General features: G+C 51.0%; 1 protein-coding gene across 7 annotated transcripts in view; it reads right to left on the bottom strand.

Moving 5' to 3' along the window:
• Window positions 1-13,315, bottom strand: part of st3gal3b (ST3 beta-galactoside alpha-2,3-sialyltransferase 3b) — a 28,607-nt gene that overhangs the window by 7,225 nt on the left and 8,067 nt on the right. For 3 of the 7 annotated variants that reach the window (XM_084706844.1, XM_084706842.1, XM_084706843.1), the window contains exons 3-11: window positions 11,453-11,515; window positions 10,899-10,946; window positions 7,934-7,969; window positions 7,123-7,165; window positions 5,396-5,488; window positions 3,389-3,483; window positions 3,134-3,197; window positions 2,862-2,957; window positions 2,166-2,352 (exon numbers count right to left, since the gene is read on the bottom strand). In XM_084706844.1, the coding sequence (XP_084562970.1) occupies window positions 2,166-2,352; window positions 2,862-2,957; window positions 3,134-3,197; window positions 3,389-3,483; window positions 5,396-5,488; window positions 7,123-7,165; window positions 7,934-7,969; window positions 10,899-10,946; window positions 11,453-11,515 (725 nt within the window). The remainder of the gene's footprint in view (window positions 1-2,165; window positions 2,353-2,861; window positions 2,958-3,133; window positions 3,198-3,388; window positions 3,484-5,395; window positions 5,489-7,122; window positions 7,166-7,933; window positions 7,970-10,898; window positions 10,947-11,452; window positions 11,516-13,315) is intronic. The other 4 variants (XM_084706845.1, XM_084706847.1, XM_084706848.1 and 1 more) reach the window with 4 other exon arrangements.

Here is a 13,315-nt window from a genome sequence, read left to right as displayed (position 1 = left end):
GGAGAAATATGGGAACACCTGATGGATGTAGGGGCTGGTGAGCACACACACACACACACGGGGAAACCTTGATATGTGATGAAGCGAGGAAAAGCTTGAAGGAGGATGCTCCAGTACACTTCCTGTGTGGCCAGGACGGCCTCATGCCTTCCCTCTCTTGGTCACATTACCCACAAGGCTGTGGGGCGGTAAACAACTGTCAACAGGAAGTAAACAATGCCTGGCCATACAACTGGCTGCCTGTAACAGGAGCTGGCGGGCCATCAGGCTCCCTGATCCATCTTAGTGATCGAGCCAGGCTCACAGATCCATCTTAGTGATCGAGCCAGGCTCACAGATCCAGCTTAGTGATCGAGCCAGGCTCACAGATCCAGCTTAGTGATCGAGCCAGGCTCACAGATCCAGCTTAGTGATCGAGCCAGGCTCACAGATCCATCTTAGTGATCGAGCCAGGCTCACAGATCCAGCTTAGTGATCGAGCCAGGCTCACAGATCCAGCTTAGTGATCGAGCCAGGCTCACAGATCCATCTTAGTGATCGAGCCAGGCTCACAGATCCAGCTTAGTGATCGAGCCAGGCTCACAGATCCAACTTAGTGATCGAGCCAGGCTCACAGATCCATCTTAGTGATCGAGCCAGGCTCACAGATCCAGCTTAGTGATCGAGCCAGGATCACAGATCCATCTTAGTGATCGAGCCAGGATCACAGATCCAGCTTAGTGATCGAGCCAGGCTCACAGATCCAGCTTAGTGATCGAGCCAGGATCACAGATCCATCTTAGTGATCGAGCCAGGATCACAGATCCAGCTTAGTGATCGAGCCAGGCTCACAGATCCAGCTTAGTGATCGAGCCAGGCTCACAGATCCAGCTTAGTGATCGAGCCAGGCTCACAGATCCAGCTTAGTGATCGAGCCAGGCTCACAGATCCAGCTTAGTGATCGAGCCAGGCTCACAGATCCAGCTTAGTGATCGAGCCAGGCTCACAGATCCAGCTTAGTGATCGAGCCAGGCTCACAGATCCAGCTTAGTGATCGAGCCAGGCTCACAGGTCCAGCTTAGTGATGTGTGTTTACCACGGGGAGATGTTTACATCTGCGTGTCGCTCACTGCTTCCTGGTGGTGTGGTGTGTTCCTGAACGCAAGGCCTGCTGGGCTAAAGTCTGGACTCACTGCCCAGGAACTACAGCTGATCTCTCTGTTTATCAGACACTCCTCATCCAGAGAAACTCTACACACACACATGCATGGGCGCACACACAACACTATAGGACACATATGGACACAAACCTACATACATGTATACACGGGAACACATACACAGCCTCTGGTAGGAACCCTGTTTATCCCAGGATGTACATCCTTCATACTCCTTAACCCAACGGGATAAGAGTGTAGAGGATGGAAGAAAGGAAAGGAAAGGAGGGCTGAGGAGAGAAGGGGAGAAGACAAGAAAGGAGATCCAGTTCTTTCTCCTCCTGAACAGAAGCACCCTCTGCACACACACCCCTGCACACACCCCTCCACCACACCACAGACTTCAAAGGTTGCACAGGAGCAATTGTTCAAAGACACGGTGAGTCCTTCACCAGTGGAGGGGGGAGCGACACTTGATGGAATCCAAACACATCTATTGTAAAGATGAATATGTGCTGAAGATCTCACTTCTTAAATGGCTCACTGTGGAGGGGTGAAAACACCAAGGATTGAGACATGACAGCACAATGCACACACACACTCCGAAACAGACATTCATACACACACGCACAGATGTAAGTGTTAGCTATGTTTTCAGTGGCCAGTCTATCAACAGCCTTCCTCCTCTCTCTCTCCCTCTCTCTCTCCCTCTCTCTCTCCTCTGATGTCTGGAACAACAATGACCCCACAAAGAGAACACACTTTCCACTGTCAACACACTTTCCACTGTTTCACAAGAGAGACAGAAACAGCACATGCAGGACAGGCAGGTGTGTGTGTGAGTTCTATCTCTGAACGCCACGGGGCCCCAGGGTCAGTTGTGTTCAGGAGGTATTCTCATTTATTATGTGACTGAATACTCTAAACACTCCTGAAACACACACACACCACACACTCCTACAAAGTCCTACACACACCACCCCCACACACTCCTACACCCAGCCCCAGCCAGTTGTGTGGATCTCTCACCAGCTTCTCCTTGAACACCATCTGTCGGAGCCACTTGAAGTCGAGGGGTTTGAAGGCTGAGAAGACGAACAGGGAACTGCTCTCGTAGCGCTCAGCTCTCTGGATGGCCCCTTCAGGGTAGGTGATCCTCAGGGTAGTCTTGGTCCCCACGTCACGACCATATCCTGTCACCGGGGCCTCGTTCAGCCTGGGGAACACGCACCATCCACACGCACCGTACACACCATACACATGTCTGGGCTATGTGTGTTGGGATGGTGTGTTTGGTGTGTGAGTGGATGATACAAGGTGTGTCGGGGGGTGTGTGTGTGTACCATGTAGAGCCCAACTCATAAAGAATTTTTAAGGCCGATATCGGTACTATTATTTGGCGATTAAAAAATCTGATATTCCGATATATCGGCCGATATGTGTATATATCTTTTGTGGCGTTCTAAACACGAGGTTTGCCAACAGGGACCTTGTAGACGGCCCTCTGGTGGAAACAACTATGCAACGCCAACACTCATAACATGGTTGACGGGTGTTTCGTCCATTTATTTTATTTTCGGCCATAATAAATGCCGATACTGATAGGTAGGAAAATGCCTAATATAGGACGATAATATCTGCTTCCACCGATAATAACGCCCCGCCGATAATATAGGCCTGGCGATATTCAGTCTGGCTCTAGTACCGTGTGAGTGTGTGACTGACCTCACCACCATGTCGTACTCGTCTATGCGGGAGCCCAGAGATTTGTTAGCCAGGATGCCCCCGTTCCCCACGATGACACACCTCCTGCAGCCCAGACTGACACACACACACACCATACACACACACACCATACACACCATACACACAATCATCATCACTACCACCTTCATCATCATCACTATCATCATTATCAATACAGAGAGGGAGAAAGGGAAGGAGAGAGAAAGTCGGTTTGTACATCTCTGTGTAACAGTATATCCACGGTAACTCACCTGTCAAGTTCCTCGGACAGACCATAATTTTTGGTGGCAGTCAGTATTAGATCGATGATTCTCTCTGTGAAGTGAGACAGAGACGGATTTAAACATCAGGGAAAGTTCCAGAGGTTGAAGTTCACCTGATGATATATTAACCTTATCTACCACAACCATATCGACCACAACCATATCTACCACAACCATATCTACCACAACCATATCTACCTATCTGATCTCCCTCATCGCACACACCCTCACACACACCCTCACCTTGTGTTTTGAATCCAAAAGGAGGTAAGTAGTGGCTGACCTTGGCCAGGCGCTTAAAGTTGCGATCCAGAAACATGGGAGCTGGTTTCATAAACCTGTGAGGAGGAGGGGGAGATTGTTAGAACACAACAACTGAGTGTAGAGAGTAAGAAAGAGTGTGGGACAAAGAGAGAGAGATACAGGGAGAGAGAGAGACCCTGGGAGCAGGCTTGTGTATATAGGTTGGTAGGTATGTTTGGCTGTCTGGCTGGCTAGACGGATGGCTGTTTTCATGACATCAACGACCTTACCTAACTAATGGCCACATGCTAGCACCAAGCTAGTGCTAACACCAAGGACCTTACATGGAGCTGTTGGTCCTAGAAGCCTTCACATCACTCCTATCACACACACATACACACACACATATGCACACACAAACAGAAACACACACGGGAGGAGCCAGACTGAACCCATAGTTCAGGCTGCACATGATTTAACACTTCAAAACAAACATTTAGGAGAGGAGGAGGAAGAGGAGGGGAGAGGAGGATGGAGAGGAGAGGAGGAGGGAGGGGAAAGAGAGGATAGGAGAGGAGGAAGGAGGGAGAGGAGAGGAGAGGAAAGGAAAGAGAGGAGAGGAGAGGAAAGAGAGGAGAGGAGAGGAGAGGAGAGGAGGAGGGAGAGGAGAAGAGGAGGGAGAGGAAAGAGAGGAGAGGAGGAGGGAGAGCAAAGAGAGGAAGGAGGAGAGGAAGGAGAGGAGGAGGGAGAGGAGGACAGATGGGAAGAGGGGAACAGGAAGGGAAGGTGGAGGTAAGAGGTAAGAGAGGCATTGATCATCGATGTGTCAGTGGGCGCCGTCAGAGGAGGATGTGGATGACTCTCCTCGGCTCCTAACAGGAAGTAGACAGGAAATGACCAGAGGGAGTTCTCTGTCTGACAGGAAGCCAGGGTGTCTCTACCGGATCAGTCATCAACTAGCTGAGGAGTATCAAATTCTATGCTCACATTCTCTGTGGAACCCCTCGGTTCTTGGGCTCTCTGTAGAACCAGTGAATGAGACTGGGTTCTCTGGAGCAATGGTTCCCAACCCTGGTCCTCAGGGCACCCCTGTCCTGCATGGTTTAGATGTTTCCTTGCTCCAACACACCTGATTATAATGAATGGGTCGTTATCCAGCTATGCAGAAGCCTGCTGATGACCATTCATTTGAATCAGGTGTGTTGGAGCAGGGAAACATCTAAAACATGCAGGACAGGGGTGCCCTGAGGACCAGGGTTGGGAACCACTGCTCTGGAGAACCACTTAATGAGACTGGGTTCTCTGGAGAACATGAGAAATTGTAGTCTGCTGCAACTCAAATCACATTGTATTTGTATAACCTAGTCGAGACAATCCTAGCCCCACTAGTCCACAGACATTCCTAGCCCCCCTAATCAACACATGTCCGTAGTGGAAACACAGCACAGTGAGTCACACATTGCAGCTCAACAAAGAAGGGGTGTTGTGAGCGCGTGCAGTAGGAGATGAATCCCTGGAACAAAGACCTGCAGCATGACTGGACAAGACGGCAGTGACGTCACAATGGGCCGCCGAACGTTCTATAGATGGTGTCATTAGGAGCAGGAAGTGATGAGTCATGCCTGCGCACTGGACAGGAAGTTGGGTGCTCAATCAAAGGGAGAGCTGCAGGCCCTGTCTGAAACCCAGAGGCATGCTGGGAGCTGGACACAAAGGTACTATAGATATACTCTTCAGAAATATAAAGAACCTCCAGAGAGACCGATAGAGAAGATAATGATCCCTCCATCTGGAGACAGAGAGGCAGTTATGTGGTTGTAGACAAATGAGGACTGGTATGAGTGGTGCTTGTGGAGAGAGGAAGAGAGGAGGAAGAGCAGGAGGAGAGAGGAGGGAGAGGATAGAGAGGAAAAGAGGAGAGGAGGAGGAGGAGGAGAGGAGGAAGAGAGTAGGAGGAGGAGAAGGAGAGGAGGAAGGGGAGCTGAGAGAGGAGGAAGCTGTTTTTACTTGGGGTAGATGGTGGTCATCTTGGCAGCAGCGTAGCCTGGCTTGCACACCCCTTCACTGAGGTTCCCATACTTATAGGACAGCTCTGCTGGCCTGAGCATGAGGACAGGAAGACAGGAAGAGGAAGACAGGAAGAGGAAGACAGGAAGAGGAAGAGAGGAGGGGGAGGGGGAGAAGGAAAGGAGGATTGACAAAGCCAAACATTTATCACAACTGGGTTCTTTTTAATAGCTAGCTGTGAATGTTCCAGAACATAAACGTTAACCAGCTAGCTGCTAGCTGTTGCACTACCAGCCGCTCAGTACAGGGGATGTGAGTCAGGGTGACTAGATCACCCTGATCTTGTGTTTGCTTCATCATGGTTCACGTCTGTTTTCTGTCAAACACGCTGCTTTTCAAGAACAAGACACTCTGAAAAATAGAACACTCTGAGCTCTAGAACACTGAAATAGATCCCGACTGATAAATATTTTTTAAGGCCGATAATGATACGAATATTTGATGGTAAAAATCTGATATTCCGGTATATCAGACGATATGAATATTTCTATTTATCCTGAAACGCGTAACAAAACATAAACTGCAAATGTTTAATCTTCGACACGTCTGCAAAAGCCTTTGTAAGCAATGATTTGTTAAAACTATTACAAACAAACCGTTTTAACAAATCGAGGTGACAAAGCGTTTGCTGACCTGTCGAAGAGTAAACATTTGGTTTCTTATATACTACAACAACATGTGTGAAGATCCCAAATTAAACACGTTGAATCTGGAGCAGACGCCATGTTGGCAGAGCAATCAGCTGCACTTGCACTGGTGACGTCACTACATCTCCAAGGCAATAAATCAAGCAACTCTTCAAAACAACTCTTTAAAACTTTGTCAAAGCGACAAAGCGTTAGCGGACCTGTGCAAAAAACACATTTTGTTGTTTAGACTAGAGCTATAGTTATACTTTGTTGCCGAGCAGATGCCACATTGTTAAGGTCAATCGTTACATCTCCAAGGCACCGTGAAAAACATGTGTTTACCTGTGCGAACTGTCAGGAAGTATACAAACAGATTTGGGAACTTTTGAGAACGTCTCTGGACCAATAAGAACAGCGTATTGGTCCAATTATACTACTAGTATATAACAAACAGTTTCCCTAACATTAGTTATTTGTAGTTATTTATGAGTCCTCACTAAAATAATATGATAATGAAGTTTACAAATAAACTTGTTTGTTTTATTGTCACAACGGAACATAAAAAAATATTACAATTCTGATAAATAAAAATAATAAAAATACAGTCTTTTGAACAGGGATGTTGTAGAGTGCCCTCTGGTGGACAAACTATGCCATGCCAACACAAATTATTGAAGGGTGTTTTGTCTGTTTTTATTTTATTTTTTAATATTCATTTATCTGTATACCTTTCTATGTGTATATATGTTTTTTTTAATTGATTTAACTTCAATATTGTCTTTACATGATATCTGACTGTAAGAGTATCTTATGTTTATCTATATACTTGAATGTTTGTTCACTTTTGTTCTTACAAAAAAAAATACATATTTATATTTTATCGGCCATTATAAATGCCGATACCGATAATTTGGAAAATGCCTAATATCGGCTGATATTATCGGTTCACCGACAAATCGGTTGGGCTCTACTCTGAAGATTCCCAAGCATCACAAACCACAACCAAGTCAACAAACACAAGTGTTAGAATGTACTTACAGTTTTCCATCCAGGTTCAGAAGAAAGCCCTGCTTGTCGTACACTGAAGAGAGACAGAGAGAAGGAGGAGTGGGGAGAGAAACAGAGAGAGACACAAGGATGGGGGAGAGAGAAGGAGAGGAGACATGGGGCAAAGGAGGGGGGAGAAAAAAACCATGTTACTAAACAGGACTGAGCCATGCCAAGTAGGCCCCAAGATTAGAATAGACAGACAGCAGCAATGATGGGCAGCTAGCAGGCTGGGGTCTGGCTTGTAGCAGTCAGTTAGCAGGCTGTGGTCTGTTTTGTAGTGGTCAGCTAGCTTGTAGCAGTCTACTAGCAGCCTAGAGTCTAACTTGTAGCGGTCAGATAGCTTGTAGCGGTCAGCTAGCTTGTAGCTGTCAGCTAACAGGCTAGCAGGCTGTGGTCTAGCTTGTAGCGGTCAGCTAGCTTGTAGCTGTCGGCTAACAGGCTAGCAGGCTGTGGTCTGGCTTGTAGCGGTCAGCTAGCTTGTAGCAATCAGCTAACAGGCTAGAAGGCTGTGGTCTGGCTTATAGCGATCAGCTAACTTGTAGGCAGCGGTACACCTGGCACAGCAAGCCATCAGCTAGCGCATCTCCCCTAATAAGCAGCTGGGTCTTAAAGACCAAGCAAAGACAGTAGAAACTAAATAGAAACCAAACAGAAAAGTGTTAGGGTTAGAGGAGGAAGGGGGTGGGGCATTGAGGTCCAACAAGCAGGATTAGGATTAGAAGGCAGCCAATAGCACTCTGCTGTATTCAAAGATCAAATGAAAGTTTAAACAGCGGTTGCGGTCGAAGTTGCGTTTCACCTATGAAGGAGGACGGAGGTGTTGAACCATAGGTGCCTGGTGAAGAGCGGACGAGAGGCAGAGAGGGAGACAGGGAGAGAGGCAGAGAGGGTGAGAGGCAGAGAGGGAGAGAGGGAGGGAGGAAAGCAGAGAGGGAGAGAGAGAGGCAGAGGGAGAGAGGGAGGGAGAGAGGCAGAGGGAGGGAGAGAGGGAGCCAGAGAGGGAGAAAGAGAGGGAGGGAGACAGAGGGAGGCAGAGAGGGAGAGAGAGAGGAAAGGAGAGAGGAGGGTGAGAGAGAAAGATAAAGAGAGGACGAGAGTGGAGCTAGTGTTCTCCTTTGTAATAGATGGTGGTCGAATGATTGTCTGTCTACAGGCTCAGAACTCCAGCTATGTCCTTGTTATTACCATGAGGAATAGAGGAGGAGGAGGAGAGACGGAGAGGAAGGGAGGAGGGAGGAGGAGGAGAGGGGAGGAGGTAGCAGAGGACAAGTTTAGGGGAAAATGGATGAAAGCTGCTCTGTGTTCCTTTCAAGGAGCTGTATTCACAGAGAGGAGAGAAGAGAGAGGGAGGAGAGAGGGAGGAGAGAGGGAGGAGAGAGGGAGGAGAGAGGGAGGGAAAGAGGGAGGGAGAGAGGGAGGAGAGAGGGAGGAGAGAGGGAGCAGAGAGGGAGGAGAGAGGGAGGAGAGAGGGAGGGAGAGAGGGAGGGAGAGAGGGAGGAGAGAGGGAGGAGAGAGGGAGGGAGAGAGGGAGGAGAGAGGGAGGGAGAGGGAGGAGAGAGGGAGGGAGAGAGGGAGGAGAGAGGGAGGAGAGAGGGAGGAGAGAAGGAGGAGAGAGGGAGGAGAGAGGGAGCAGAGAGGGAGGAGAGAGGGGGGAGAGAGGGAGGGAGAGAGGGAGGAGAGAGGGAGGAGAGAGGGAGGGAGAGAGGGAGGAGAGAGGGAGGAGAGAGGGAGGGAGAGAGGGAGGAGAGAGGGAGGAGAGAGGGAGGGAGAGAGGGAGGAGAGAGGGAGCAGAGAGGGAGGAGAGAGGGAGGAGAGAGGGAGGGAGAGAGGGAGGAGAGAGGGAGGAGAGAGGGAGGAGAGAGGGAGGAGAGAGGGAGGGAGAGAGGGAGGAGAGAGGGGGGAGAGAGGGAGGAGAGAGGGGGGAGAGAGGGAGGAGAGAGGGAGGGAGAGAGGGAGGAGAGAGGGAGGAGAGAGGGAGGAGAGAGGGAGGGAGAGAGGGAGGAGAGAGGGAGGAGAGAGGGAGGGAGAGAGGGAGGGAGAGAGGGAGGAGAGAGGGAGGGAGGGAGAGAGGGAGGAGAGAGGGAGGAGAGAGGGAGGGAGAGAGGGAGGAGAGAGGGAGGGAGAGAGGGAGGAGAGAGGGAGCAGAGAGGGAGGAGAGAGGGAGGAGAGAGGGAGGGAGAGAGGGAGGAGAGAGGGAGGAGAGAGGGAGGAGAGAGGGAGGAGAGAGGGAGGGAGAGAGGGAGGAGAGAGGGAGGAGAGAGGGAGGGAGAGAGGGGGAGAGAGGGGGAGAGAGGGAGGAGAGAGGGAGGGAGAGAGGGAGGAGAGAGGGAGGAGAGAGGGAGGGAGAGAGGGAGGAGAGAGGGAGGAGAGAGGGAGGGAGAGAGGGAGGAGAGAGGGAGGAGAGAGGGAGGGAGAGAGGGAGGAGAGAGGGAGGGAGAGAGGGAGGAGAGAGGGAGGAGAGAGGGAGGGAGAGAGGGAGGAGAGAGGGAGGAGAGAGGGAGGAGAGAGGGAGGGAGAGAGGGAGGAGAGAGGGAGGGAGGAGAGAGGGAGGGAGGGAGAGAGGGAGCAGAGAGGGAGGGAGGGAGGGAGAGAGGGAGGGAGAGAGGGAGGAGAGAGGGAGGAGAGAGGGAGGAGAGAGGGAGCAGAGAGGGAGGGAGGGAGAGAGGGAGGAGAGAGGGAGGAGAGAGGGAGGAGAGAGGGAGCAGAGAGGGAGGGAGGGAGGGAGAGAGGGAGGAGAGAGGGAGGGAGAGAGGGAGGGAGGGAGAGAGGGAGGGAGAGAGGAGAAACAAGAGAGGGGGGAGGGAGGGTGGAGGGCAGTGTTTCTGTATGTTTTCCATACATTGATTTATTTGTGGCGGGCCGCAACAATTCAAAAATGACTGCCACAAATGTATGAACTGTTTTTTTTTTTTACAGTTTAACATGGCAAAAAATGTTTGAGCTGCGCGCAGCCCATTGATTGGCTAAGCCCCTTCTTGCCCCACTCGCCTTCTCTCCCTCTCACTGCAACAGACCCGTCTGTGGCTCACAGCCCCCTCTCTCCGTGCACCCTCTGAATCAATGCGCGGGACAAACAGTTTTTTCCGATAATCGGCAAGAGAATCAATCCGGAGTTTATGAACAGTTAGTATCATTCTCTGCACAAAACGGATACATTCAAGTTAAATATAATAATATTCATAGTTAAATACATTCGACCAGTATAACAATATAAGTCTAATGTTATGTTTACGTAAAGCTCCAAAAACGATTTCCGCTCCAATTGAGTCGATTTTTTTTCCCGCTTTACTTGTTGAAGTCCCAAACTACACTCACATCTAACCTGAACTAGGACATAGCTTTGGGCTGAGCCCCAAATGTTTACATCTAGCTCCACCCCTGCCTGCCGCCACAAATATAATCACATTCTGTAGGAAACACTGGAGGGAGAGAGAGGAATGGTAGAGGGAGATGAAGGAGGGGGTGAGGAGGGGTGAGGAGGGGTGGGGAGGAGGGGGAGGAGGGGAGGGGTGGGGTGGGGTGAGGAGGGGAGAGGATGGGTGGGGAGGAGGGGGAGGAGGGGGGGCAAGAGGGGTGAGGTGGGGAGGGGGAGGAGGGGTGGGGAGGAGGGGGGAGGAGGGGGGAGGATGAGTGGGGAGGAAGGGGAGGAGGGGTGAGCTGGGGTGGGGGAGGAGGGCGAGGAGGGGTGAGGATGGTTGGGGAGGAGGGGGAGGAGAGGTGGGAAGGTGTGAGGAGGGGTAAGAAGGGGTGGGGAGGGGGTGTACCTGAGCCTACCACCTGTCCCGCGATGAGAGTACTGTCCACCTCCGATTCTGAAAAACAAGAGGCGGTGTTAGTCCCTAGCAACCATAACTAAGGCTCGCGGCAGATTGAGGCCTCCCAGAGGAAGAGGAGAAGGAAGAGGAGGAAGAGGTTAATGTTAGTCCTCCTGGGTCAATTACAGACTGGTTGGTCTTCATCCCTGGACAGCAGCCCCTTAGCACCAGAACACGCCCCGCCCCTTTAGCCATGTTGTTATGGTTACAGGAAGGCCCAGGTCAACACCACGTCATGACAGCAGCGAATACAGAGCATGTCAACAAACATGTCGACAAAAACTAAAAAGAGAACCAATGAATGTGAAGAAGAGGATGGAATGCCAGGCTCCAGGTGGTGGAAGTAGTGTAGGTGTTAGCTGTGATTGGCTGCTCCAGAGTATGCCCCCCCAGCCCCCCAGCTTCCCCAGCCCCCCTCCTCCACCAAGCAGCATAGCGTAGCCCCCCCCCCCCATACGCCCAACTGTCACCCAGTGGAGGAGAGCAGAGGCTGGGGTCTCTACCTGGGGGGACAGTCCTCCTGGTGGGAGGGGCCACCACACTGAGGGGGGGCTCTGCATCTGCCTCTGCAATGGAAAGTTGGGTTAGGAGGGCTAGGATGGGTGGGGGAGGGTGAGAGGAGGGTGGGGGAGGTTGGGGGAGGATGGGGGAGGGTGGGGGAGGTTGGGGGAGGGTGGGGGAGGTTGGGGGAGGGTGGGGGAGGATGGGGGAGGGTGGGGGAGGATGGGGGAGGGTGGGGGAGTTTGGGGGAGGATGGGGGAGGTTGGGGGAGGATGGGGGAGGATGGGGGAGGTTGGGGGAGGATGGGGGAGGTTGGGGGAGGATGGGGGAGGTTGGGGGAGGGTGGGGGAGGATGGGGGAGGGTGGGGGAGTTTGGGGGAGGATGGGGGAGGTTGGGGGAGGATGGGGGAGGATGGGGGAGGTTGGGGGAGGATGGGGGAGGTTGGGGGAGGTTGGGGGAGAGTGGGGGAGGGCTCCAGCGCTGTTGGTTCTGTTGAGACAACTAATAAAGAGGAGGTGGAGAGATGGTGAACATCAAATAGACAAAGGGCACACACACACACACACCAAAAACACGTTTGTTATCTAAAACATTTGGCAAATGCCTCCAATTTCCTTTCCACATACATACACACCCTCCTCACACACACACACACACACACACACCCTCCTCAGACACACACATACACTTCAGACTCACCCTAAAAGATTTGTCTTCTTACTTCTAAAAGATAAGGAGTGTGTGTGTATGTGGGGGAGGGGGGGGGGGGGGTTACCATAGACACAACCCTGGTTACCATAGAAACAACCCTGAGCAGTGATGAGCACAACTAGCAGTTATTCTGGTTACCATGGAGAGCAGAAAAGGAGAGAGCCTCCTTGCACAGTATTATCTGTGGTGCATCTGACTTCAGATCAAGAGATTCCAGGTTCAAATCCCCCCTTGTACGACGCTTCGGATGAAAGCATCTGCTAACACGACTTTACGTTACTTTGATCAACGTCCAGGAGTTCAGAGTGTTCTTGTGTGACACCACCCTCTGGTGGACAAACATCCTCATCACTTGGTGATATTATTACGGGGTCTCCTTCAAATGCTCTTTCTCAGGAAAGGGCAGGGGCGGACTGGCCATCGGGGCCCCCGGTGGGCCGACGGGGTTGGGATGGTCCAAAACACCGGCCCACTTCCATTACCAACTGGCCCTCTGACATCGCCAGCATCTCATTTTATTTCACGTCAGTTTGAATACGTAAAAACAGCTCTAAGACCTTTTCTAGTCTAGATTCACTGACTGAGCTTTATACTGCTCCTCGAGATCTGTATACACACTCATGGTGCCGATTTTTCGAAAATGTTCTGACGTGTCTTCTGAAATGTGTTCTTGCGGACTTCGGAATTTTAACGTAAGAAGTTAAACATATGATGTAATTTCTTTGTAATCATCCTAAATAATGTTAAGTGTATGGGTATTTTTCCAAGTAGGCCGATGACTGGTCGATGCGTTGAGTGGCACCGTGTACTGAGTGGGCCGGTCTGACAGTATGAACTCCCGGGACACTTTTTCCCCCAGTCCGTCCCTGGGAAAGGGTACACATTATCAGAACCACCTGACAACTGTTCTCTGATGCTATTGGTCCCTTCTACTCTGCCGAGCTCAGCATCCTCTTCCTGTGTAATAACAGGAAGTATCTCTTTCAGAGGAGTTGTTAGACATAACACTCTACTGGGCCACAGGCCCTTATCCATATCCTTTTTTTCTTTCAAACTTGCTGCGCATAATGCACTACAAGGCTATAGAAACTCCCCTTGCTTAACCCACTATACACAGTTCAGGGATGCAAGTTTGATATCAGCTTTGGCAGGG

The sequence above is a fragment of the Hypomesus nipponensis genome, chromosome 10 (assembly GCF_054491055.1).
Source record: "Hypomesus nipponensis isolate SF chromosome 10, ASM5449105v1, whole genome shotgun sequence".
Lineage (NCBI taxonomy): Eukaryota > Metazoa > Chordata > Actinopteri > Osmeriformes > Osmeridae > Hypomesus > Hypomesus nipponensis.
This window is presented reverse-complemented; position numbering and strand designations above follow the sequence as displayed.